The sequence below is a fragment of the Furipterus horrens genome, unplaced genomic scaffold (assembly GCF_987537825.1).
Source record: "Furipterus horrens unplaced genomic scaffold, mFurHor1.1.pri manual_scaffold_4, whole genome shotgun sequence".
NCBI lineage: Eukaryota > Metazoa > Chordata > Mammalia > Chiroptera > Furipteridae > Furipterus > Furipterus horrens.
The window spans coordinates 198,365,498-198,392,814 of NW_028327174.1; the positions used below are offsets into that span (position 1 = coordinate 198,365,498).

The window sequence follows — 27,317 nt, forward strand, 5'->3', positions numbered from 1 at the left end:
GCAGGAAGTCACACACAATCCTTAGTTGCAAGGGGCAGGCGCTGTGAAGGCAAGGCACAGGCCGTCAGAGAGCAAGGAGCAGGAGCCTGAACCCAGGAGGAAGGGCTGCCGCCCTCCTTGTGAGGACTCAGGGACAGACACTGTAAAGCGCGGGCTTGGATCTCAAGGACATCCCTCACTGTTGTCTAGTTTAACCCCTGAAGGCAAGAGAAACTTCCAGAATGAACAGCAGGTTATTCCTGGGGCATTGTCTGCGGTGGTCCACAGGCTCCAGGCCGTGTTCTGGCCCTGCCCAGCTGAGCCAGGTGGCAGGCTAGGCCCCTCCAGTTGGCTCTCTGGAGACCCAGATCGGAGGAAAGGGAGCTGCTGCTGTGCATTCCAGCCCCACAGATGGGTGCTGCCCGCACAGGCCGCTTCTGGGAGGGAAGACGTGGGCACTGAGGCCAGGGGCTGCTGGGGTCTGGAGAAGAGTGCTTTGCTTCGGGGACCCCTTCCTTCAGAATTACAAAGGAAGTAAGATCACGTTCCCCGTGCACCTAAAACGATGCTTCCCCTAATAGTCGTTCTTAGGGACCCTGATTTTGCACAAAGTCCTTACAGCCTTTGTCTTCTCCTCATCCCACAGACGCTCCTCCTGGCCTTCTGTCCCAGGCCCTCCCTCTTCTTCCTAAGGCTACAGCCCTGGGTAATCTCACCCCCTCCTGGGGCTCCATACACTCCTGTGCCGACACCTCATACGCATCTGTCCCCAGCTGCCATCTGTCCCCTGAGCATCACACTCATCTGTCCAAGGGCCTCCTGACATCAGTCCCAAACTGAACTTCTCATCGGCTCCCTAAGTGAATGGACCAGCCTCCGCTGAGGGTTACCCCCTCTCCCCTCTCCACCACACCCCCTCTGGTCCACCTCCTAGACATCGCTCACCCATGTCTCTCCCTCCCAGCCTGTGGTCTTGGCCCCATCCGCATGCTTTTCGGCCAGAGTGAACTTTCTAGGGTGCAAATCTAAACACTTTACTGCCCCTCCTAAAAGTCTCCACATCTTTTCCTCATTAAACACCCCCCAGCTCCATCCCTTTCCTCCTAACACACACACACACACACACACACACACACACACACGCTACCCTCAGATCTTCAGCTAGTTTCTCTGCAGTTTCTCTAGTAGGTTCGGCTGTCTCTTGTCTCAGGTCTTTGTATGTGCCGCTCCTTCAGCATGTGCCGCCGCTCTCCTGGAACTCGGCCAACCTGGGCGTGAGACCCTCAGGTCCTCCACGACCCTCCCGTGTTCTCAGACACACGGCTCGGGGCTCCACTGCTCACCAGCCACTCTCCCGGGAGGCTCCTAGCCCCTTCCAGCCTCAGGGCCCACAACGCAGCGCCGAGTCAGTGGCAGTGCCTGTGTGCAAGCGGGGCGCACCATTCCTGGCGCTTTGTGGGTGCTCGGTGAATGTCGCCCGTTGGCTTTACCACGTCACCATTCCCATGGCAGTTATGGTGTAGTTATGGCGAGTACCAGATTCATTACTGTGATTCTCCGGTCAAAGCGTGTGTGCTGCTGTGATTCCCTGGTTACTGGCTCTCTGCCCCACGAGACTGTAAACTCCGTAAAGGCAGGGCGTCAGCTGTCCAGTTCAGCCTGGCAGTGCAGCACCTGGCCCGGGGGTGGCCCAGCCAGGAAACACTGGTCACAGGAAGGAGGGAGGGATATGAATCCTTCCTTCCTCACAGGGAGTCTGCTAGGTCAGATCACTGTTCCTGCTCTGTAGACATACAGTTCAGGCTCAGAGGTGCCAAATGGCTTTCCCAAGTTCACTCAGCCTGCAAGTGGCAGATACCAGTGGGAGCCCAGGCCTGTCTGCCTCTGGATCCCACGTTCTTCGCCATTGCTGCCCACCATCCTTAATCTTATCCACTCCAAAGGCGTGATTAGGAGGACTGGGCTGTTTTCTCTCCCAGTCAACGAGTGGTGTGTCAGGCAGCATGTTGATTTCTTGAGAAAAATGTAATGAAACCAGATTTTTTTTCCAACATGATATCTCATTCCCCACAGACCGTCGGTTCTCATATATTCCAATAAAACTGCTAAAGAAACAGCCACTTAAAGAGCTTTAAAGATTATTCATGGAAAAATTATGCTGAGGAAAAATAGAGCAATCCTTTGAGATAGTCAAGCCACATGGTCAGTTTTTCCAGCTGTTCGTGCCATATCAGGCGAGGCAGCGGGGACCGCACTCTGCTGAGCGAGGCCAGGGCCCCGGCTCATTATCACCACCCCACCCCCACCCCTGCCTACAGGACGTGGGGAAAACAACACTCGCCAGCCACCCAGCTCAGACCCTGCCCCGGAAGACACGTGTCCCTGGTGCAGTCACATGGTGGCCATCCCAGGCTCAGCGGGGCAGGAACGTGAGGCCTTTCAGTAGCAGAGAGTGTCACTGCCAAAGAGGCCGCCCCCATTCCTAGGTCCCAGCTGAATGGAAATTCTTCTGCTTCAGCATCAGATCCAGGCTGTCTGTCAACAATGCAGGGGACGGGAGTGGCCGAGACCCAGGGCACCCAGGGCAGAATTAATCTGACACGGGGCCCGGGGAGGTCACAACCGCTTTTGCTTGGGCCTCACACCCTTCCCTCAGCTGCACTGAGGGGCATCTGGGGCCAGGCTTGCCTCCTGAGGCCTCCAAAGCCGCAAGAAGAGGGGGCAGACCCAGGGCCTGTCCTGGAGGGAGAGTCGAGAGCTGAATGGAAGAGACAGAGGGCCAGTCGGAGGCCTGAGAGAGCTGGAAGGTGGAGATCAGAGCCAGAAGCAGGAGCCCCAGGGAGACAGATGGGAAAGGGGGTCCATCAGGAGTGAGCAGGAAGGCCAGGGACGTTACCAACAGAGCCGTGAGTGTCCGGTTCCTGCTGCACTCACAGCTGGGGGAGGGCACACACCCAGCACCCCTCCAGCATGTGGCCAGGTGTGCTCTGAGCGTCCCTTTAAAATGGCGATAGTCGAAGTACCCACTGCATTGGACTCCGTGAAGTAGGACGGGGCAGTGTTCAGACAAGCCTGGCACACAGTTGGAGCACAGTATGTTCACCTGCCCTTACTCATAAGTCGCACCTGGACCTTATTCATCACACATTGCCTGGAGGAAGTGCTTTCTGGTATTCAGGTTGCCTCAGATATGTCACTGTTCCTTCTTCCTCTGGTTTTACTAATGCCTGACCTTTGAACCGTAGAGCTCCTCCCCCACCATGCGGCACCCCTGTGTTCAAGTCCTGCATGTAGGAGGCACATAAGCCCTGCCTTTCTTACCTGACATTACAGGCCTACTAAGTGTACCCGCTTCATGAACTGCAGCCCATCACGCAACGTGGTGCCAGGTGCTGGATGTCCCGCCGTAATTATCACTGTCATTGTTGCTGCGACAGCACCAGAGTTGAATTCCAGTTCAGACCACAGGAGGAGGAGCCATGCGATTTGACCTTTACTAAATATTTTCTGAACCCAGGGTAGGAGCCAGAGTGACTCAGGCAGAGAGGCCATCATCTCACTGATAAACAAGGCGGATTCCACCCTCTGCACGGATTCATTTATTGAGCAATATGTGCAAAACAAAAACAGAGCAGAGTAGCTCTCATCCTTCCTTTTCCTCCCTGGAGCAGCTACAGGAGCCATTTCCTCCGGGACAGAGCTTGCTTTCGCTCCAAGGTTGTGAGCAGGGGTCCTGCCCTGGGGTGTACACCAGAACGTCTGAGACAGCCGTGCCCAGTGCCCCCCCACCCCCCCGCAAGGCACTGCAGCCAGAACCTCCATTCCCACACATTCCTGAAGACGCTGGTACCTGCCCCGGTGAGAATTACAGCCTCAAAGAAGCTGGCGGGCCGTGTGGAGCCCCTCGCCAGGGAAGTGCGCACGCTCACCTTTGTTTTTTAGGTACAGTTTCAGTACCTCCACGCCGGACGCCACAGCCATCCTGCCGTCACAGCGCAGCGCGTTACCCACGTGTTCGTGGTAGTGCTGGTGTAAACAAATGCACTGCGCCTCCGGGTGTGTGGAAATGTAGCACGTGCAGCCATGTGGAGTGCGTAAGACTTAGTAATGACAGTATGTGACTGTGTTACTGGTTTGTGTATTTACGACACTTATAATTTTAGAGTGTAGTCTTTCTACTTGTTGGGAAAAGGCCGCTGAAAACCAGAGTGCTATATCCTCTCGTGCTTGATTTAGCCGCGTGTTTGCACAGCGGTGCGCCGTAGAGGCTTGTAGCCTGAGCACCGTGGCCGAGGGGCAGACCCACGCAGTCCAGGTGTGCGGCGGGCTGGGCCACCCAGGCTTGTGTCCAGCGCACTTTCAGAACACATCCCGTCATTAAGCAGCGCAGGACGGCCTTACGGACTGGTCTGTCAGAGCCCTGTGCTTGACACGCTGTCTGCAGGCTGAGATTGCTACCCCAGACAGTGTGCCCTGTCTCCTGCCACCAGGCCAGGCCGCCCAGGGAGCTGTGCCCAGAAACAGTGCGGGGTGGTGGGCTCCTCGGTAAGGTTCCTTGGGTCACGAATGGTTGCATTCCTTGCATGCCAAGGGCTCTGATGAGACCGGTGAGTGTTTGTTGGTTTGGTAAAAACGAGATCAATGGTAATGTCATTAGATTTTAGTGACTTGAGCAGTGAGGGAGAGGGACAGAAGCAGAGCAACGAGGAGCGCAGACCTCTGTTTGGGGGAGCATGACTGACAGGGAGGAAGCTCTGGGGCCACGGACCTCATTTTACAGAAAATGGGAGACTGGGTTGTGTTTATAGAAAGGGGTACGGGGCCAGAGCGAGAAGGGGAAAGTGATGGAGTGGATTCTCCGAGGACATGGAGAGGACTGGAGAGGGGAGGCTGGCCTTGGATGGCAGAGGTCCCCCTTCCCCAGGCCCGACGGGAAGGCAGTGTGGCCGGGGCGCACGAGGCAACTGCAGGGCTGGGTGGGAGAGATGAAGACCGACAGCCACGGGGTTCTCACGCAAGTCGGGGGCGCCGCCATTTGAAAGTGAGGGGTCTATGAGCTGTGCAGGGGGCTTCAGGAGAGACGTGATGCTTGGGAATAGTTGTTGAGGAGAATGATGGAGAAAGTTGGCCATGGCCTCGTGAAGGGATTGGTGGTGGGGCCCTGGGGACATGCAGGAGAGTGGGGTGTGCAGGGGAGAACAGGGACACAGCTTGGGGCACAGAGAGTTGCCCTGCCTTGTGAACCTTCCCAAGTGCCAGAAGGGAGCTAGACTGTCTGCTGTGGACAGTCTGTGACATTAAAGGAATGGTGGGCCAAGCGTGCTGGAGGAACCTTCGGTCCCTGGTGGCTCTACAGCAGCTGGTGGTGGAGGATCCGGAGCCCTGGCTGCACCACAGGCCACTCAGCCCTCCGGGAAAGCCCCCCAGCACGGCCAGGCAGCAGCCCCTCGATTGGCCGGGTGCGATGTGCTCTACAGAAAGTGCGCAGGCCTGGCCCCCCCTGCCGGTGCCTTATCCCTGGTAGCTAGGGCTTAACACCGTGGGGTCCCCTCCCGAAAAGACCTCCTTCCCGAGCTGCGGAGTGCAGTACTAAAGAGAACAGCACTGGTCAGGACTGTGCCCTGCCCCCTTGGCTGGGGGTGTGGCCAGCAAGAATACAGAGCCTCCTGACCCTGAGGACCGCCCGTGGGCCCCATACTGGGGCTGGAGAATGTGGTGGTAGTGATGATAAAACAATTATGAGTGCTAACTATGAAACTCTGCATACTTTCACTTTTCAGCTGAGGAAACTGAGGCTCAAGGGAATGAGTTAAGAAACCTGTGCAAGGTCCCCCAGGCAGTACCTGACGGGCCTGGGGTCCGAGCTCCTGCCCGCCCAGCTGTGCTCTCATGCAGGAAATCCTCTGCCCCCCGGGTCAGCTCTCCGTCCCTTTTGTTGAACAAGTGGATGGAGAAGAGACAGTGGCCGTACGAGGGCACAGAGGTGCGGGCACCGGCCTTAGGTTCAGAAGGCCTACTGTTAAGTCCCAACTCACACCCAGCTGGGTGGCCTTGGATACGTTATGCCCAGTCAGGGGCGCCGTGCGCAGCAGGACACTGGCCATCCTGACTGACGTCATCCCCGGGCGTTAGTTATACTGGGAGCGAGGGCTCAGTCTCATGAGCAGAAAGCCACGGGGCTTGGGGAACCTTGCTCCGTCTACGACAGCTGTGCCAGGGGCCTTACCCCGAACCCGGGCCCGTGGCCACTGAGCCCCCACAGCCGCCATCATCGCGTGCTCTCTGCTCTGTTCACAGGCCCCTCTGCCGCCTCCGGCTCTGCGAGGTTCAGCCGGCGGCCCACCTGTCCTGACACATCTGTGGCTGGAAGCCTCCCCACACCCCCGGTCCCGCGACACAGGAAGAGCCACAGCCTGGGCAACAAGTGGGTAACGGAGCAAGCCCCACCCGGGCTGTGGGTGGGCTGAGCGTGGGCCGTGGACTACAGGGCTGCTGGGGGTGCTTGCCCACCGGAGTGCTCCTGCCCCATCTGGCGGTTGCTGACGAGTGCTCTTGCTACCGCTGGCTGGTGCCCACTCCTCACACCGGCACAGGGTCAGGAAGAACTGGGGTGGTACTGGTGACAGGTGTCACCGGCTCAGCAGCCAATGGAGGAAGCACACATAAGGAAGGACAGGGAAGCAGTGTTGGTCCCAAGCCCCTTAGTGCCTCCCTCGTGTCTACCCAGAGTCCAGTGGGCGCTGTGACTGTCACCCAGGCAGCTCTGGGTGTCTCACAGAGCCTGCCAGTCTCAGGGCTGAGTCTCTGCTTGCTAATTGCTAGAGAGAGCCTGCAGAACAGTGAACCTTTGCTGGCTCACGCAGCCCTATGGGGTTGACAGCTAGGGGACATGAGTGGTCCTCGGCATGGCCATGCCTGTGTCCCCAAGGTGTTGGGCACAGGCTCCTGAACAGTGGGGTCCATCCCTTCCTCCCGCCCTTTGTTCCTTCCTGCCTGCCTTTCTTCTTCCCGTCTTCCCTTTCCCTTCCTTCCTTCCTTTCACCTCTAAGACATAAGCCTCAGCCAGCCCAGGCTGGTGCTGGAGTCACTCATAGTCTGGAGGAGAAAACGGTTGCTCTCGGAGCGTTCAGGGCTTGCTCTGCACTGGATACCCCGCTCTGTGCCTGTCAGGCAGGATCTCATTGAGCCCCTGCAGGCCTCCGAGGTCGGTGCTGTGTAATGTGCATTATTGCGTGGGGCTCGGCGGGGTGAAGCACCTCGCAATGGTAAGGTTGGAGCAGGGAGATGCACCACGCTTGTGTGACTCCAGAACCAGACATGACGACCGCACCTGTGTGCCCCATCACGCACAAGCACTGCCCACTCACGAGAGCCTCGTCGTCACCCTGGGAGACAGGCAGGGCAGGTACTGTTAGTCCCCGTCTGACAGATGGAGAAACTGAGGCCCAGGTGAAGGCTGTGACTTGCCCAAGGTCACGTCGTGGGATAGGGCAGAGCCTGGACTTACGCCCTGGTTCTGGGTGGAGGTCTTTGTCCTGCAGGCGCGCCATCTGCTCAGGAGCCCAGGGCAGGCGTAACCGCTGCCGCTCCACAGATGCGGGGCTTTGCCTTCTTTCTCCTTTCCATTTTCCAGTGCGATGTGTCAGTTGGGTGTAGTTGAGAGTAAAAGTGCAACCTTCCCATCGGAGAAAGCGAGGCACCTGCTGGACGACAGCGTCCTAGAGTCCCGCAGCCCCCGCAGGGGCCTCGCCCTCACCTCCTCCTCTGCCATCACCAATGGACTCTCCCTAGGTAAGCGGCTCTGGCCTGCACACAGCAGCGGCGGCCATAGCCCGGCGTGTGCTCGTGTCTGTCTGTCATGTGCAGTGCCCGGTGGCCCCTCAACCCCACAGAAAGGGCTCCCTGCAGGAGTCACCAGAGTCAGGGGGGCCTTTGCTTCCTGGCCTCTGGGGGTCACAAAGTGCCCTGGGTGTGTCCTCATCTTGCGGGTGGCCCTGAGTGTGGCAAGTAGGTGGGAGGAGCAGCCGGACACATACCTGAGACCCGCCGTCATTGCTTGGCAGCTGTCAGCGCTGGGCTGCTGCCTCATTTGGGCTTCTGCCCCTGGGGCAGCCACAGGCCCCATAATGCAGGGCAGAGTTGGGGAAGCTGCCTGAGGGCAGCTGCTGATGGGCCATCGGGTTCTCATGTGTGTGCTTGTCTTCACACCGAAACGTCAGAGTTAGGGAGGATGAAAGATGATTTTCAGGGGTGAAATTGTGTGTCTGAGCTTTGGCTGGAAATGGTGTCTGTGTCAACAGAAGGACTGAACTGCTCAGGCCTGGATGGGATGGGCTCGCAGTCAGAGCTGAGGATAGCGTTCAGCTCTGGTCGCGGGTCCGTCCCCCTGCGGTGCCCAGGTCACCTCTCATGCCTGCCATCAGACAAGTGCGCTCTCTGCTGGCTGTGCCCTTTCGGCGTGCCTGTGCTTCTGTAGTCCCTGTGTCCGTGTGTCTGTCTGCTTTCCTTAACAAGCAGCCCTCCCAGTGCTGGCGGCGGTTTAGACAGTTGCCCGCCTAGCGGTTGGATCTGGTGAGGACTGCAGGGTGGAGGGCCCATCACATGGGGAGGAAGGGTGTGTGGGGACAGGAAAAATGGTCAGGAACCTCATGTCTGCCATGTCTGTGACATGAGGTCAGTGTCTGAGGCAATATCATTCCAGGGGACAGCCGTCTCCCACCACCAGAAGGTGTGACAGGCAAGGTTTCTGTCTGCCGTCTGTCTTGGGAGGAGGTCATCCTATTGGAACCTAGTCAGCAGTGGGCAGCAGAGTGGGCTCAGAGGCACACAGACCTTAGAAAAGAGTCCAGGGGGCACTATGTTGGGGAAAGGCTGGTTAAACCAGGCGAGCGGGTCTCCCTAAGAGGCTGAGGGCATTGTGGGTCACCCAGAGGCAGCAGAGTCTGCAGGTTCCCATTATCTGGTCGGGGAACCCTTCCCTCGGAGTGTCCTGGGGCACTGGGTCCGGCCCAGGCTGGGACGCAGCAGCCCAAGAGCATTCGGCTGGGCTGCGCTACAGCTGTTGGGTATCCGGAACCTTGAGCTGTGCCGGGGCCCACGCCCTGTTCTTCCTGAACAGGAAGCTGAGTCGGACGCAGTGCCGCTCGACACCCAGGCGGGAGGTGAGCGGGTGCTTCGGTCCTCAGCGCCCGTGTTTGGGAAACTCGGACGTTTGCTGATGGGAGCTGAGACCCGGGAGCAGGATGCCATGTGCCTGTTCCCTCTCTGGAGCCAGACTGGTCTTCTCTGTCCTGTAACTCCCGCCGGGCCTGAGACTCCTCCCTCCCCTTTGCCCACCGCCGGCCTTGGTGCCAGCAGGTAGCCCAGGCAGAGAGCACTGAGCACAGGAGCCTCGAGAGCTGAGGGGCAGTACAAAGGTCAGCGAAGTGACAGAAGAACACCCCTCTGCTGTCCTTGTGGCTGGAGACCGGCCTTGGAGAGCCCCTAAGCAGTAGCTCGTCTGAGTCAGCCCCAGGGAAGCAGGCCGGGGGGGAGGGGCCGGGGGGGGGGGGTTGAGCCCCTCTCTGGGTGGATACTGGCCAGGCGTCTATGGGACCCGCCCTTGAGGCTTCTGTCTAATGCTGGGCGGTGCTCTGTGACTGGACCGATGTCTAGTCAAGCCCTGACCCTTGCGGGAAGAAGTGTTTATTTGGCCTCTGTCCTCACCAGGTGAGGCCTGTCCTCACACTGGTTTTCTTTAGGCCAACGTGAATGCAATGGCGAGCTGGGCCCGGCCAAAACAGAGGCCTAAGGACCCAGACCCCAGGGGTCTGGCCCAGGCTGCGGCACCCTCCCCCGCCCCGCCACTGGACATGGGAAGGAGTGCAGGATCGTTCTTTTGAGCCTCCCCAGGCAGAGCGACAGAAATAGAAGCAGCAAAATCCCCAGTTGCCGTGATGCCCGTAGGGCCAGGCAGCCGTTTTCCAGCACTTTCCTGGAGCTCAAGGGCCTGGGCCCAGTGAGCCCGGAGAACAGGCCCCTCTGGGTTGGCCCCTCTTGGGTGAGGCTGCCTTGCTCACTGATCTGTGTTCCTTTTCCAGGCAGTAGTGAGAGCTCAGAGTTTAGTGAAGAGATGTCTTCAGGGCTGGAAAGGTGAGTGTGGCCTCAGCTCGGCCTCCCTGATCCCTGAGCCCACCTCTTCACCGCCGTGCAGGCCTCGTCCAGGGGGCCGCTGCGACAGCTGCAGGCACTGGCCCCAGGTCCGTCAGTCAGTCAGTCTGGCCCTGTGAAACCCCAGGTGGAGTGCAGGAAGGGAGGAGCAACCGTGCCACGCTCCCTCCAGGCCCCTCCCTCTGTCCCTGCTCTAGGGCTCCGGGAGGGACCTGGGCCGTGCTCTCATTCTCTCTGGCAGGTGGCCCCACTGCCCGCACTCTGGGGCCACCTCAGCAGTGGGGTGAGCAGCGGCAGGCCCTGGGAGCGGGCTCCAGGTCTGCTGAGCCAAAGCTTGGCTTTTCTCAGCACCAGTCAGAGGACTCTGGGAGACCCTGGGGAGGAGACTCACAGGCGAGCCAGCATCTTCCCTGGCCACGGGCCAGCAAAGGCACATGGAGCGGGAAACAGGCGCGGTGCCAAGATCCTGAACCTCATCCAGACCGGCTTCTCCTTCCTTCCTTCCTTCCTTCCTTCCTCCCTTCCTTCCTTCCTTCCTTCCTCCCTTCCTTCCTTCCTTCCTCCCTTCCTTCCTTCCTCCCTTCCTTCCTTCCTTCCTTCCTCCCTTCCTTCCTTCCTCCCTTCCTTCCTTCCTTCCTCCCTTCCTTCCTGCCTTCCTTCCTTCCTTCCCTCATTCATTCACTTGTTCATTAATCCAATACACATTTTTTAAGCAACTGCTCCCTGTCAGACACTACCCTGAGGGTAGCAGAAACAGTACCTGCTAAGCACCCACAGCTGAGGTGAGAGCTGCCAGGAAGGAAGAGGGAGCAAGAACTTCTGACCCAGAGAGACAGCGCTGCACCCAATTCAGTGGGGGAACACCGTGGGATAGCATTTCTCTTTTCTCTCCTTCACTCAGAAAGTAGCATTAGAGTTACCATCCACCCACATGCCTATGATAGGTGCCTTAAGGTGGGATCTCCTGCAAGCACTGTTCTCCTGGTGAGCTCACCTGTGCAGGTGTCCCGCAGCCTTCGGGACAGTCCTGCAGGGATAGTGTCCTGCTGCTCACTCTCTTGGGACCCAGCACCTGGTCCAGCCCTTGCTTGCTGAGGGGATAGGAAACCACCTGTTCTGAGAGGTGCCAGTGGGGCTAGGATGTTCCCTCCAGTCCCTTCCAAGACCCCCAGCTGTCCTGCCCCCCAGATGCCACCTGCCTCCTGGCCTCCAGCTCCTGTGGCCCAGCCCCAGTCTCCTTTTCCACCTGCACTGGCCTCTTTCCCTGTCCGCCAGAAAGAATTCACTCCCTCAGAAGCATGTGAGCACCCTAGACTGTCCTAGAGGGCAGGATTTCCTTCACACACTTTGAAATCTTGGGGAAATATTCTTCCGCAGTTCGGTGACCACTGTTCATGTTGCCACCTGGGCCTCTCCTGTTCCTAACCATCACCCATCTGGGTCCTCCTTCCACCCCGGCCTCCCCCAGAGCACCTGCTCCTGCTCTGTAAAGGGGAGCAGATTCCCTCCCCCAACTCGCACGTGCTGGGGTGTCACCCTGCCTGGGCCCAGCAGCAGCATCTGCCCAGAAAGGGCCTCCAAAGCACTTGACAGCCAAGCAAGCCACCCACCTCAGGGCCCCTGCCACCTGATCCCAGCAGGCGCTAGAAGCACACAGCTCTAGCTGCATCTTCACACTTGCCTGGGCGGGCAGTGGCCCCAAACCAGAGCCGAGGATGCCGGGGAGGGCTGGGAATGAGGTGTGAGAGAGGAAGAGGCAGGCTGGGGTGGGCACAATGCCTTGCCCTGCAGCCCCGAAGCTGAGGGGCCACAACCATGACCTGAGTTGCCCATCAACCCCCCAGCTCTGGCAACAGGCCTGGCCCAGGCCAGGGAGAGAAGTAGGGCCAGATACCAGCATGAAGGGCAGGGAGGTCTCAGCCCAGTGACCCCCGGCCCACCCCGCTGTTGGCTCCAGGGCACGTCTTAATCACCCTTTTGGCTCCCCACTGTCCCCCCAAAACTGGGACCACCCAGGCTTGTGTGGCAAGTTTGCCTTCCCCAAGTTTATACACATGGACGTTTCATCCTGGTAGCCCAAAGGCAGCCCCGGTGGCAGCCAGTGCTCAGGCTGTGCCCGCTGCTTCCTGGAGGTGGCCAGCCTTAAAGGGATCCATCCCACAGAGCCCCGGGGACCCGCTGCACTGCTCTCTGGGGAGTGGGCCAGGCCACCAGCCCTTGTTCTTGCTTGGGGTGTGCAGTGAGGGCTCCGGGAGCGAAGGGGACCCTCTGCTGCTGCTCTCATCCTCCCCCCTCCCGTCCCCTCTTCCATTTCAGCCTCAGCAAGGCCACAGGACCTGTGGGCTGGGGAGGAGGCATGGGTCACTTCGCAGCCCGAGGGGGGCCCTAAAGACCCTCCCCTATCTTCAGAGCCCACAGTGAGGGCAGAGTGGTGGTCCCCAGTTGGGGCCTCCAAGAGCCAGAGGCTGGAATCACTGGGGAGGGAGAGAAAGGGGCCCCTTCTCCCCTAAGGTGCTTCTCAGGTTTCCAGTTGTCTTGCCCCAGTGTCCTGGGTGTGGGGGCCAAGGCAGAAGCAGAGCCCTGCGTGACACCCAGAGGAGGGGCAGGTGGCCCTTCCCATTGTCCCCGTGGACTTAACTGGAAGTTGGGATGGTGGCTATTATACCAGGCTGACCTCGAGCAAACCCCAGGCTTCTCGGAAATTAAAGATGTAAAGGGGTATTTCAGTCAGGGACACCAGTAAAGGCAACAGGTGCTTCTTTATGGCTGCTTTGCCACTAAAAGCGCGAACAAGACCATCAGCCTAAAAGTTACAATTTTTAAATGTGGTTATAAATGGGAACAAAATGGATCCTAGAGATAAACATATGTGTAGGTATGAAAATACATGATATCATTCATCTTGGTTATCTCTGAGCTGCAGGGTTATTGAGTGAGTTTCTTTCCTTTCCCCTTTCGTCTGTATTCTCCAAATTTTCCATAATGGGTAAAGGTTTCTCTTAAACCCAGAAAAATTCACACTTAACTTTTTAAAGAAGATATCAGAAATGTTTCCTGATCCATTTTTAAGAGGTGAAATATGAAAGTACGTCACAGAGTTCACTACAAACCCTCAGCCAGCTATCTGTGCTGAACGGGCATAAGGGGGCGAGAGACGGACCCGAGTACGGGTAGACGGGTGGCGGAAAGGGGAGGAAGCCGAGGGGCCCTCGGAGGAAGGCGGAGAGGGAGACGAAAGTTCGTCACCCTCCTGGGAGCACAGCTGGTTCTTGCTCCTTCCCAGGACAGATCAGGGGCTGGTCCCAGCTCACAGTCCCCTTGCGAGACGGATCAGCAACGGGAGTGTCCAGCCGGGGACCCAGTCAGACGGCAGGGTCAGGCGTGGCCCCTGCAGAGATGGTTAAGCAGAAGCCCAAGGGCGTTTGGTGATGAGGGACCGCAGTGGGCCCTCGAGGGGGTCCTGGGACCTGAGGAGGCTGCAGGCCTGGGTTGTGTGCCGGCATGGGAGAGGTGCCCCGGAGTCCTGGTGTCACTAAGAGTCGCTGCAGGAGCATGGGCTCCAGGATGTCCTGGTCTCTGAAGTTAGCGTACTCGCAGTGAAAGGGGGCAGTCTGGCCGCCTGACGCTGCCCGCGGCGCTGGGAGGGGCCTGCAGCGGGACTGCTTACTGTCTCAGCGGCCTCAGGCCTGTCTGGAAACCTCTCTCAGCCTCAGGTCCCTGGGCTCTGCAGGGAGGGTGCTCACAGGAAGTAGCTCATAAGTGGAGTTGCTACATTTGGGAAACTAACTGGGATCTTTGTGAATTTCACTCAGTAGGTACCTCTTGTTAGCAAGAGTCCCAGGTGTCTAAGGCTGGGTGGGGTGAAGAGAAGATTCCCCAAATGGCAGTTCAGTCATTTCAAATGGATGGACTGTAATGAAGGCGAGCGTCCACCAGCCCTGGCTGGGCGCCAGGGTGCCCTGGCCAGTGGGAAGGGCCCGCCTAGGAGGGCGCTGGCTGCAGTTGGCCGCACACGTGCCCTAGGGTGTTGAGGAGATTGGGTGTTGCCGTTTCTGCCGTGTGTGTGGTTCTCTTGCTCTTAGCTGGTGGGATCTCCCCACATCCTCAGGGAGACCCAGGAAAGTGGGGTTGTGGCCGTAGAGCCCCAAGCCTGACACCCTCCTTCCTGGTGTGCCAGGGTACAAGGGAGCCTCTTGAGCCCCCAACTCTGCAGCATTGGGAGAGGGAGGTGAAGCTCTGGAGGCAAGGGTCCGTTTCAACTGAAGTGCACCCATGAGAGTGGCTGTGTTCAGGGGTGAGACCCCTGCCCCCCGGGGCTGAGGGCCATCAACGGTCACCCTTCAGTCTGGTTTCCCAGCTCCACCCTAGGCCTCCATTCTGCCACTCTGCCTCGGGAGGCAGCCCAGGTGAGTGAGGAGCAGAACTTCTGGTAATTGTTTCTCTCAAAGATGCCATCTCTTGCCTTGTTCTCAGCAGCAGACACTGAAGTCTGGCAACTGAGGCTCCACCCGGGAGCTTAGGCCCCCTCTGAGAGAGAGCCGCGGGCAGCGAGCGGGAGCTGGGCCTCTCTCTTGACCTGTCCTTGGGCCCACAAGCTGCTGTGGCTTCTTAGGGAGCCGAGAAAGCTGCCACAACCTCTCTGTCCAATACCTACAGTCCCCAGAGTCGGGTCCTAGGACGCGGGCAGGACTGGCCTTCTGCCTCATGTCACTCCTCCTCTGTGTTTACCTGCTCTATCCCCTCTCTCTCTGCAGACCAGGCTTCTAGACCTTTCAGCTCACAGAGGGGAAAATGGACACCTCACAGCTCCCAAGTTTACATGTTTTAGCTTTGCCCAGCCACAGGGCCTGACTTCCAGTCTCTCAAACATGGTTCCTAGTGGCCAGGAGAGGAAATCTGATAGACTTGGCTTGGATCCACTCAGCTAAACTTCCAGTGCAAATCTGGCTCCTAGGGACCTGCTCGGTGGATCAGAGTCATTGCACAGAGGTCAGTGAGTGCCTCACAGGCAGTGAAAGTCCTTTAACAAGGACTGCTGGAGAGACACCCCAGGGCCCAGCAGAACTCGGGGTGGCAGCTTCTCGCCTGCAGATGAGGGTGAATCACCAGGAAGTGGCCACAGCCAAGCCCTGGCCCATGCAGGGTTTGCCGGTGCAGGTGGACACTGTTGAGGGACAGCCTGGCCTGTCCCTCCCACAGGCACACTCCTGCCGGGCTCTGTGTACTTGAGATAGAAGAAAGGGGCAGCCTAGTTCTGCTACGATAAGATTACTGGGACCTCAGTGTGATTATTATCCAAGACATCTCCCTGCACCCCAACCTCCTAGACCGGTAATAAGGACTCAGGGTTAAATTGTGACATTTACCCCCCCCCCCCCCCAAGAGACCTACTCCCTAATGTGTACCTAGAAAGCTGTCCAGGGGCAGATGTTTTCCCGAGCTGTCTCGGCCAGTCTGAACCCTAATGGTGCCGTTGGCCCAAGCGGGACTCTGGCTGCCTCCCCTCAACAGCACCACCCACTCTTCCTATTTCTAGCGTTGTGACCTTGGGCAAGTTCCCCCACCTCTCCAAGCCTCAGACCCCGTGTCTATAAAGTGGAAATAAGAATAGTACCTGCCTCACATGGGTGTTCGCATAAACAAGGTAGTGAATGAACACTGCTTAGCACATTAGCTGGTACCCATCACCCCCTTCATCACCATCACCCACCATCCCACCACCCCGCCACCATCACCAGCACCACCTTGCACACCCCGTGGGACTCAGGTGTTGTTTTCCTTGGTTGTCAGCCGACGTCTGCCCCAGACCAGACACCCCCGAGGAGCATTGCCTCCTGCAGCCCTCCTCCCTGCCACCCCCCGAGATCCATCCCTCGTGGGGGAACAGGAAAATGGCCTTCCTGGGAGACATTCTGTGCAGCCACGGGTTCCCAGAGTGGCAACCGTGGTTCCGGAGCGGGAGCCCCTGTGCCAGGCAGAGAAATTCCGTGACTTCTGGGGCTCATCAGACACCACTGCTCACTCACTTGCATTTTGGGGCCCTGAACGTTCAGATAACAAATCTCAAAGCAGGGACGTGGTCAGGTGTGCCTGGCTGCTCTGTGCGGACTGATGCTAGGTTGCCTGGGCCCATCCAGAGCTGCCCCACCCATTACACCCTCGTGCAGCCCTGCGGAGCTCCCTGTGGAGGGAAGGCTGGCCCCAGGGAAGTCCCCGTCACACTGCCCTTCACGACCCGTCACTCCCCGAGGCTCGAGGGGGAGCAGACTCACACCTTCCCTGCTGAAGCAGCTTGACTGACAAGAGCCCGCCACTCACACAGGAAAGCCAGCCTCCCTTCCTAAGCACTGTGTCTCTGTCCCTGAGGACAGGCCGGTGGGTGGGGACAAGGGGCTTCACTCCTTGAGCCTCAGTCTCCTCTTCTAAGACTGGGAGGACCGGGCTGTGAAAGCCCTTTGTTGTCCCATAGACAGCAGTCAGCAAACAGCAGCTGATCTTCCGTGCCAGGAAGCCAAAGCCACCAGGAAAACACTCCCCTGGGGAGGCCTGGAGACCGGGACCGGGGTCCGAGAGGTGGCCCTGCCCCAGGAGATCCAGGGCCTAAGAACTGTGTGGCCACCCAGTCTCACAGACACCAACAGAGCCACCCAGGGGGAGCCGCTGCGGAACCCTACAAGAAGTGGTGGCTGCGGGGAAGAGCGCCAGGAACCCGCCCCTCAGCGCTGGCTTCATGCCTGGGGCCTGGCCCCGTGGCCGACGGCACCACTTGTGCCACCTCAGCCTGTCCCCACCCTCAGAGGGTGGGAGGAGCTTGGGCTCTGGAGTCAGTCAGACCTGGGTTCAAGCTCATGCCTTTGGCAAGTGCCCTCACGTCCCCGAGGAGGATAATAGCGCTCAAACAAAGCTCCGGTGAGCATGAGGGCATGGCCTGGCACGTGGGAACTCTCACCGACTGGTGCCCCAGCCCAGTGACCCTGGCGTCCCTGCACTCCCCTACCAGCCCAGAGAGAACGCGGGGAAGATAAAGCTCTTCATCAACACATGTCAGTCCTGCCAAACATCTGTTAAGGATGCAGCCACGGACTGTCTCAAAAAAGGGGACAATAATGGAGAGAAGGTGGCAGACCCACCAAATCGCCCCGCCTGAGGAACTGCTGGTAATCGCAGACAGTCCACTATCGTCGCACATTTTCCTGGGGTACCAGGGAAAGAAGACTCCTGAGAAGGAAGGTTGAGAGAAGGGGCCAGAGGACCCAGCTCTGGGCAGGGAGGGTCCACCTCTGGCTCCGCACCAGCTGCGGCTCAGCAGGAATTCAGATCAAATGAGGAGACTCCCCTGCACGGGCGCACGAGGGACCTCACCAGGGCAAAGTTCGCTGTCAGACCCTGCCCCGACTCCGGAAGTCCCTGGGGATGGCTGGGAGGAAAACAGCCCTGGAGGGGCCGTGGCTGGTCCTGGTGTCTCACCCCACTGTGAGGTCCTCAGCAGTGTTGCCAGTCATGGTTGACATACCAAAGCTTTTCAGAAATTAGAGTTGATTCACTGTTTTCTGTAGAGCATCCTGTTCACTCTCTGCATTGCAAGTCTCTTGAGAAAATAATTACCTGGAGTCCTGGGGACTTGTCTGGATGGAGGCTCTGGTGTTGTCTGTTCACTGACCCCGCAGCCCAGATGTGCCCAGACGGGCTTGAAGCGTGACCGAGGAGGCTGGGGGAAGAGTGGGGTTGGGGCTGCCTGAGCTAATGACCACAGTCTGAGATGCTCGCAAGAGTATCCGGTCTTCCCAGCCTGTTGCTAAAACTCAGCCTTTTCCCTCTGAAGCAGGGGACGTCTCTACGCCACACTGGGCCCCAACTGGCGGGTTCCTGTCGGGAACTCCCCCAGAACCCGGACCTGCGTCTACAGGTATTTATTTACTCATGGGTTCGTCTACTCAGCAGAGAGCTAGAGGGTGCCTGTTGGATGCCGAGTACTGTGCTAGAGGCTGTGGACGAGATGGGCGCAGCCCCTGCTCCAGCCCAGGGGGCAGAAGCGCAACAGAAAATCACAAGAGCCACGGCGCAGAGCTGAGGGATGCTCGGGGCGGGGAGAACGGGGAAGGCCTCCCTGGAGCAAAGACTGGAAGAGTGACAGGGGTCATTCTGATTAAACAAAGGGAGGGGCAGCAGAGGGGTTATAAGAGTGCTCCCCCCCCCCCCCCCCCGGCTAAGGGACAGTCCATGGGGCCTTGAGGCAGGAAGAGGAGGGCGATTTGGAATAAAGGAAAGTCAGTGCTGTCAGAAATGAGAGGGGAGATGAGGCTGGAAAGGTGCGTGGAGCCACGTCTGGGCAGGGGGTGCAGGCGGTGGTCTCCAAGGCAGTGGAGGTGTTGGGTGGGGGAGGGAGGTGGGAGGAGCAGGCCATCCTGGCTGCCTGTGGAGAGCACCAGGCGGGCAGGGGGCCGGGGGCAGGCAAGAGTGGATGCTGGGAGGCCAGGGTTGAGCATGGGCAGTTGGTCAAAGGAAGACCAGGTTCTGCCCTAGGTCGGGGGCAGTGGGGTGGCTGAGATAGATGCTCGGTCAGGCATTGCAGGGGTGGGGGGGTAAGAGAAGAGCGCCCGTAGGTTTCTGGCTCAAGCTGCCCAGTGGGTGGTGGTGCTGTTCACTGGGTGCAGCGGAAGGGCAGCCTGGGGAAGGCGCTGGGCTGAGGGGGGTGCCTGTCCAGGGAGCTGAAGTTCCTGCTTTCTGAGATGCAGCGCAGGACAGAGGTCTGGGCTGGTGCTGCACTTGAACGTCTTCACCTGTAGGTGGCGCCTGGAGCCCCATGGCAGAGGGTGAGAGGGAAGGAGCCCGAAGGAAGAGGTGCAGGGCATGGCGGTGTGCGGGTCCTCTGTGCCCCCTTCTCACTTCACCGTCACCTCTTCCACTTCCTTGGTGCTCCTCCCAGGCTCCTGCCAACACAAAATGGAGGGGCTGCCTCACCCCCAAGCTCCCCAAGTGGAGAGGAAGCCCACAGGTGTGAGCCCAGCAGGAAGCCACCACAGAGGTCAGGTGTGGGTGCTGCTGGGGGCCTAGGTTACAGGGAGCTTGGTCCCCAAGCACAGGGCTTTGCAGTGCTCATATAGATGAGGGGGTGAGAGTTCCCAGACACGGGTGAGCCCAGGGCCACCTGCCTTCATGTGCTCTGTGGCCTCAGGCTCCCCGTCCCTGGCCTTGGCCCAGCACTGCTGAGTCCTCTGGCCCGTGGCAGCATCGTGGACCCCAGTGAGTGAGAGGCTGCCTGACCGCGGCCCCTCCAGGCGGTGTCTGACCGGTGGTCTCCCCTCAGCCCCACCGGCCCGTGCATCTGTGCGCTGGGGAGCTCGGCAGCAGTGCCCACCATGGAGGGGCCTTTGAGAAGGAAAACGCTGCTCAAGGAAGGACGGAAGCCCGCGGTGAGTGCGGGCACGCCTTGGCCCGGAGACAGCACCAGCCCCAGCGCGGGGCCTGGCTGTGCCGCTGATGGGCACGGAACCCCGTTTCTGCGTCTGTACATTGGGACAAAATAGTGCCTGACCCTCCAGGACCTCACAGGAAGGCCGCGTGCACAGCAGTGGGCGCAGTGTGCATGCTGTGAACAGGAGCTGGGCAATTATCTTGAGGACGAGTGGAAGCCTGGAGACCCAGGGACTTAGTGGGGGGTGCTGCCCCTGAGAAGGCAGCACAGCCTGGGCTATTCCCAGATCCAGTCCCCTCTCCCTCCGGCAGCATCATAAAACAAGTCACAACAAACAGGGACGAGGAATCAGGAGGCCTTTCAGGCTCCACCACTAGCCCCTAGGTCACACATGCTGGACCCAGATGTCACTAGCCCATGACCCCCACCCATGGCAGGGCCGTAGCCCCTTGCAAGGCCTCTGTGATTTTCACCCACGGCAAGCTGCTTGCACACCCATCTGTGTGCTGCATCTCCAGGCAGCGTCTGCTTGTATCTGCTCTGTCCACTGCCCACGGAGCCCCTTGGAGACACCCACGAATGTGCCAGGGCCCTAGTCCAGCTGCCGCCTCCACGCTTACCCCCGTCTTCAGGTGCCAGATGGTTCCTGAGTGAGGCGGAACCTTCACCGCAGCCCTGGGCCACACTCTGTCCTTGGACCCAGGGCGTCACAGAGCGTCCTGTGACACGGGGCCCTACATCTAGCCTGTTACATCGCCCTGCCTGCCTCTCTCCCGTACCCAGAGTTCAGGCCCTGGCCACTGTGAGGCCAGGGCAGGGCAGATCCTAAAAGCAGTGTTTTCCCAAGTACTGGGCAGGGAGTGGTGCCCTCAGTTCAGGAGGTCATGACCTGCGTTCTTGAGTAGAATAGAAAAAACGTGATGGAGTTCCTTACGCTGAGTAAAGGTGAGTGCTGTTTTATGAAGCTTCTTTCAGTTTGACATACATGTACATGCGTGTATATGCACCTGTGGGCATCCTCAGAAAGGTCTGGAAGCCACTGCTTTCTCATTTGTGGCAACTCAGCGCCACCCAATATGGGGAGGGTGCCTTGTGCGTTGTGATGTGCTCCTGTCCGCTCCACCCCTCTTCTTCCAGGGGGGGTACTTGCTTCGCCTTTGCAGAACCAGAAGGCCCACTGAAGTGACTGTCCCCAAAGGGCGGAGCCCCTGCACAGCCAGTCCCAGCCTTCCCGCCTGGAGGAACAGGCCCAGGCCGCGGCTCGGCCCTGCCGGGCTCCCGCTCCGAGCCGTTCAGTCTCCGCCAGGGCACCCCGTCACAGACACTCTGGTCCTTCCAGGCTCTGGTTTACCACGTCTGTGTTTTTGCCCAGGACATTCTTGGGCCCAGGTCACCTGAACACTTAGAAACTAAGCCTTGGCACTGCCCTAGACAGGGTGAAAAAGGAAGGGCCCTGAGGGAAGGAGCAGAGAGGGGAGCTGGGGCTCAGGGCTGACGTGCTCGGAGCGCCCATGGGGACGGCCCGCCTCCTCTAGGTCCCGGGTGGAGGTTGCCTTGTGGCGGGCGGGGGGGGGGGGGGGATGTTGATTAGGAGGAGGGGCTCTGCCCCACCACTCGCAGCGTTGTCACTGGGCCTCCCCTTCCTGTGTAGCTGTCCTCGTGGACCAGGTACTGGGTCATACTCTCAGGATCCACCCTCCTGTACTATGGAGCCAAGTCCTTGCGGGGCACAGACAGAAAACACGTAAGTCCCAGAAAGGACTCTTCCTGCTGTGAGCTGTAGGGAGTGGGCGAGGGTGGGGAAGGCTATGCGGCGGGAGGTCAGCCTTCCTCACGGAGGGGAGGGTGTGAGCCTCCTGGCTATGCTGCGGTTCCTCTCCAGTATAAATCCACACCTGGCAAAAAGGTCTCCGTCGTGGGCTGGATGGTGCAGCTGCCCGACGACCCCGAGCACCCGGACATCTTCCAGCTGAATAACCCCGATAAAGGTAGGCCGCAGGCCCGGGGCTGGGCGCGCCTGCCTCTCCTCTCGGCCCCGTTTCCTCTTCTGCTAAATGTGCATTTTGAAATAATAGGAAATTTTGAGGTTGCTGCTGTCCCTTTGCTTTAGGTTCTAATGGTCACAGGGTCCTCTCACTAGTCCTCAAAAGCTGCTTAGATGGTGGTCAGGGTGTCCACTGAGCAGTGCACATAGCGTGTGGCTCCAGGAGTTCTTGTTGTGGCCCCACCTGTGGCTACTGGGGCCTGTGACCCCTGGAGCTGTAGCCTCAGGCTCTTGGAATAACTAATATAATGCTGGATGAGGCAGCGGCCATATGGCTGGATGGGTCTTGGGTCTCAGGTCACGGGAGATTTCACAGACACCCCAGACATTACCTGTGCCATGTCCTGAGAAGAACCCTTTTACAAAAGCTCCAGCTTGAACTTTTCAGTTGTCTCCTAGTTCCTCTTGGTTCTGTCCTGACCCCATGACCGTGCTGGGAGGAAGGGAAAGTTCCGGGCACCATCTTGTCCAGGAGCCCTGTCTGTATTGTCAGGCAGAAAAGGTCATGTTAGTCTCCTTGGTAGCGCATGTCACATGACAAGACCCCAAATGCCCAGGCCTTGGATTCTAAACTACTAGAATAATCACAATACCTGTGGTTTTGTCTCCAAGAGGAACGGCCGTGGTTTCCATGGCACGTACTGTTGCAGCTTCTCAGACACCATTTATGCTCACCTCTTTGAAAGTACAGCGCGGCTCCGGGCCTGCTCCTGCGTCCTGTGTGCACGCGTTCCTAAAGAAGCACGTGCAGAACTCAGTCTCCCGTTTGTGGTTCAGCAGTTAGCTCACTGTGTTTCAGTGCTGATTTCCTTTCTGTTTTTTTTTTTACGCTTTTGAAACCATTACTCTTGAGAAGGGTCCACAGGCTTCACCAGAGCAGAGGCACCATGGGCGGAAAAGTGGCTAAGGACCCTGGTCCGGAGAGACAGCTGGGAAGCACAGCAGGGGCGGGGAGCTCCTCCTCAGCAAGCCCCAGGCTTGCCTTGGGCTGCCCCTGACCTTTCCTAGTTTAGTTACTCACGCCCACGTTTATCTTCAGGTCACCGTCCCAGGCAGACCCTCCTCTGTGATCCTCTTCTTACCAATGCTTTCTCTGCCCAACAGGCAATGTTTACAAGTTCCAGACTGGTTCCCGGTTTCATGCAATACTGTGGCACAAGCATTTGGATGATGCATGTAAAAGCAACAGGCCTCAGGTAAAGTCACCGAAATCCTGCTTGTCACCTGAAATGCCCTCTCCCACCCTTGGGACTAAAGGTCCCTGGGAAACAGGGCTCCCTCCTTCCCTTGGGGCCTATCAGCCAGGCTGTCAGCATCCATCCATGAGACAGGGCAGCCCCTGCTCAGTTCACAACAAGGCCTGGCTTAAGACCAGAACTCTGAATCTAGTCCCTGTGTTCCGCCCACTAGAGGAAATACACAGAACTAGCCATCAGGGACAGTTAGGTGGCAGGTGCTGCATTGCCCCAGGGTTCAGACCATAGCATCTGTTTAAATCATCCTCCTAAAAGTTGATTTGTGGGGATACTCCCAACTGACTAACCGGCTTCCTGGTCCCCGCAATCCTCAGGAATAATGACAGTAACAGCTACTGTTTTGAGAGCCAGCCATGGCTACTGGGGATTGGGACCCTGGTCTGCTGGGCCTGGTGTGTGGCCCAGCTCCCTCCCCACCACACCCCCACCCCAGGACCAGGCACTACTTGAAATGCTTCACAGGCAGGCATCGGCCCAGTCCTCCCAGTATCCCTGTGAGGTAGGTCCTCTCACTGTCTGTTTTACACCGAGGACACTGGGGCTCAGAAAGTGGCAGACACTAACTGGGGGACCTCCCCAGATCTGCCCCACACCAAAGTCTCCACTTGCCGCCCCGGAGCTCTCCCGCCTCACCCCTCCCAGGGGGCCCCTGGCTGGTGAGAGGGATGTCTGCCCCAGCCCTCAGCACCGGACGGGGCGGGCCGGAGCCTCCTGACCCTGGGATAGGTGGCCAGGCAGCTCTGGGCTGGTGGGGCCAGGACTGGCGCTCATGTCCCTGAGCCACCCTGTGTTCCCCACGGATCCACCAGAAGAGGGAGCTGGGGCGTTGGCTTCCTCTCAGCTTCCAGGACGAAGGTGGGCGCAGCCGAGAGGCAGCAGTCCCGGGCTGAGGGCGGCGCAGCAAAGGCCAATCCCCACCAGCCCCAGACATGTGGGTCTGGGAGGGGAGGGACTTCTGTTGTGCAGGTCACCGCACAGTGACTGACTTCTTGGCCCCTCAAAGCTCTTCTCATAAGCAGCAGGAAGGTCCCTAGTGACATGTCCCCTCATTCGGGGCTCAGTTTGGTCCTATTCAGGATTTGCTTCTGTAACGTGGATAAGGACACATCTCATCATCAAATTGTAGATGATAAACTAGAAAGCAGAATTAGCAGAAGGTCTTTTACAAAGTCAACAGAGGACAAGGGATAAACTGGAGGTACCACCAGGAAGCTCAAAATAAATTGTATCCAAGTCTGTTGACTCCCCTACCCACCTGCTAGGAATTTGCCCGAGGGGCATGTTGCGCATGCACACGGGGTGTGTGGCCAGGAGCGCACGCCCCCGCATTGTCCTGATGGAGGGAGCCTGGACTCCTCGGCGACCCTGTCCGTCCCAGTTTTGCGGCCCCTGAGAGCGCTTAGGGAGATGGAGGCAGGGCCGTGTGTGATCACCTGAGCGCTCGGAGATAAGAGTGCAGCAGCCACACGCCAAAACATGCATAAGGGCGACCTCATGTGTGCTAAGATACATCGCGTCTTTATCATTTGTATGCTTGTGCATGTAACATTTTTAAATGCTATATAAGAAACTATACCTCTGGTTTCTAGAGCACTTACATGTATTTTTTCACGTTAAAAAAAATGCAATTGCCTGTCTACACGATGGGGACTGGGGTTTTGGTTTTGGGTGGCCAGTCACCTCAAGATGATTGATGCCAAATGAACTAGACATTAGGGCTTGAATGGGGCTGGTGCCACCTCAGGTCACATTAAGAGAGGACAGATGTCCTGACTTCCCCCACACTGGTTACGCCGTGTGTGTCTGGGGCCCCCCCTTAGTGCTGAGTGACCTATGAGCAGGAGGTTGCGGCGGCTCCTGGTCTGACAGGGGCTGGTGGCCCTGAGGTGGGGAAGGGGAGAGAACAGGGCCTTGCTGTCTGCCCGTGGTGGCACCGCGGGCCCCAGCCGGGAGCACCGACGGCCGCTCTGAGGGGGAGCCTGTTGTCCCTCTAGGGAGGGCAGCCAAGCCTGGCAGCAGGGGCACAGCGGGTGGCAGGGAACTGGGTCAGGCCTGCGCAGCAGAGCTGCCGTTTGGTCAGAGGACCAGTGGGCTGAATTTTGTGTTTGGCCGTGGCCAGGTTTTGCTACTTTTGTGTGTGTGTGTCCAATTTTTAGACCTAGGGGAAGGGGACCTTTTATTTTTCAGCTCTTCCCTTTTTATTTCTAATTTATTTTCAGCTCAGTATTCCCACTGTATGCTGTATGTATGTAGTCATAAAACGTTAGCAATAATCGAATATCCCACAGCAGGGGAATTTACAGCGATCCCTCACTTATCGCGGGTGTTACGTTCTAGGCCCCCCGCGATAGGGGAAAGTCCACGAGTAGGGACCTTACATTTGTTTTAGTGCTTATATATATATATTAAGGCTTTATAAACCCTCCCCACACACTTATAAACCGTTCCCAGTCCCTTATTAACCTTTCCCACTCCCTTAACCTTTTCCACACTTTTATAAACACTACTTATGTTCTTAAACATATTCTACACTCTTAAACCTACGTCACTTTAACAACATATATATACAGTACCACAAAATCCCGCAATATAGCGAAAAATCCACGATTAATAATTAAATATAATATTTTTAAAAATCCCGCAATACAGTGAGGCCGCGATAAGTGAACCATGATATAGAGAGGGACTGCTGTATTTCAGTAATTTCAGCAAGCAGGGAACAGGAACAGGAGGTGCTGAAATACATCCATTCCCAGGGATGTCCCAATGACTAAGATTAGTTTTCTTTTGGAGAAAATTGAATTCCTTAAAATTGCTTGTGCTAACCTTTAAATTTCATAACTCTGTGACTCCTGATTTGCTTGTTTACCATTTCTGTGAAATGTTATCCATGTTTATTCCTTACTCTATTGTCTGGGGTCCATTTTTTAAAACTTTTTTTTATAAATAGAACCATAACTATATATTTTCTTCTGTGACTGGCTTTTCTCCTGCAGTGTGCTCCTACAATTCCTCTGCATCACTGTGTATGGCTTTCATTCATTTACTTGTGCTGATTTTTTTAAATCAGTTCTTCTGTCCATGACCCCAGAAGGATTTCCTGCTTTTTGCTGTTTCGAGCAGTGCTGCTGTCACCATTCTTATAACTATCCCCTGGTGCAAGGAGACGCACGTTTCCCAGTTCATCGCTTTGACCACAGTGACACCAAGATGGATTTGTTTTTGATAAAATTGCTTCCCATCAAACCTCCTGGAACCCCACCCCCTACCCCGCAGTGCCAGGGGAGGAGGCCCAGGGCAGGGGGCATGTTAGCAGCTTTAAGGGAGGGAGCAACACCCTTACCTTGGGGCTGGTGATCCCCCAGTGAAGGGAGCTGGGATCTTGTCCTGGGGACATAACTATGGGAAGGTTTCGGGGTTCCTGATCTCCCCAAACTGACTCCTTGTGCTTCCACCTGCCCATCTTGCTGCCCCTATCCCCTATTCCTACAGGATCTGTGTCCTCTCAGTTTTATCTGGACCCAGGGTTGGTGGCTGAGAGCATGGGCTCTGGTGTCTTAGTCCTGCACTTCCTGGCAGTGTTATGTCACCTCTCTAAGCCTCAGTGTCCTCATCTCTGTAATGGGGACACTTCTAGCACCTGCCGCATGGGGTTGCTGTGAGGACTCAACACAACACACGTGAAGCCTTCAGAACAGTGCCTGGCCCACAGCAGTCACTGAACAAGTGGGGGCGGCCATCACTGCGGTGCCCTCCCCATACCTGGCCTGTCATTCACAGGCTAACTGGGCAAGGCCTGGTCGTATCCATAGGAACCACCGCTTGTCCCCATCTGAAAGGTTGGAACTTTGACAAAAGGCTGAGCTTTCTCTTCTAGGTACCTGCAAACCTCATGTCATTTGAGTAAAGCTCTGCAGAACTTGGTGTGACTTCTGGGAGCCCCGCCTGGGACTGGTGGTGAACGCAAGTCCTGGGCACAGGCCATCGGCCAGGGTGCTGGGAGACTTACAGCTGGACTCTGGGGGCCGTGGCCTGTGGCCTCACAGTCCGGGGGTCCTGCTGGTGCACGGTCTGCCGCCAGTCCCCAGTGACTCTCATGACACTCATTCAGCAGCTCACTCCGCGCTCCCTCTCTGGGCCCTCGTCTGTCCACCAGCTGCTGCTACGACTAGAGAGCATTTGGCCCATGTTGGGTCCCCAGGGCTTTCTCCTGCACAAGAGAGTGGACAGTGTTAACCTGCGTCAGGGACCAGAGAGAAGGGACAGGCTGTGGAACTGGCTTTTGACACCCCAAGTGCACGGGGTTGCTTGCCACAGGGCTCCCTCAGATTTTGTACAACACCGAAGCGCCCTCTGCGTCTGCGTGCCATATACGTGTGCGTGCAAGCGAGTGTGAACTCTTCAAGAAACATGCATTTTGGCACAAGACTCGTGACATCGCACATTCATTGGCTTGGAGGCCCTGCTTTCACCT

At 57.8% G+C, this 27,317-nt stretch overlaps 1 protein-coding gene across 3 annotated transcripts in view; it reads left to right on the top strand.

Moving 5' to 3' along the window:
• The window catches only part of RALGPS1 (Ral GEF with PH domain and SH3 binding motif 1), a 222,487-nt gene extending 195,711 nt beyond the window's left edge, over nucleotides 1-26,776 (top strand). For 2 of the 3 annotated variants that reach the window (XM_090274741.1, XM_090274742.1), the window contains exons 12-20: nucleotides 6,277-6,403; nucleotides 7,613-7,770; nucleotides 10,059-10,110; nucleotides 17,951-18,034; nucleotides 19,436-19,541; nucleotides 21,195-21,287; nucleotides 21,426-21,531; nucleotides 22,692-22,783; nucleotides 26,721-26,776. In XM_090274741.1, coding sequence (XP_090130867.1) covers nucleotides 6,277-6,403; nucleotides 7,613-7,770; nucleotides 10,059-10,110; nucleotides 17,951-18,034; nucleotides 19,436-19,541; nucleotides 21,195-21,287; nucleotides 21,426-21,531; nucleotides 22,692-22,783; nucleotides 26,721-26,750 — 848 coding nt within the window. In that variant the 3' untranslated portion in view covers nucleotides 26,751-26,776. The remainder of the gene's footprint in view (nucleotides 1-6,276; nucleotides 6,404-7,612; nucleotides 7,771-10,058; nucleotides 10,111-17,950; nucleotides 18,035-19,435; nucleotides 19,542-21,194; nucleotides 21,288-21,425; nucleotides 21,532-22,691; nucleotides 22,784-26,720) is intronic. The other variant, XM_090274743.1, reaches the window with a different exon arrangement.
• Nucleotides 26,777-27,317: the final 541 nt, after the last annotated feature.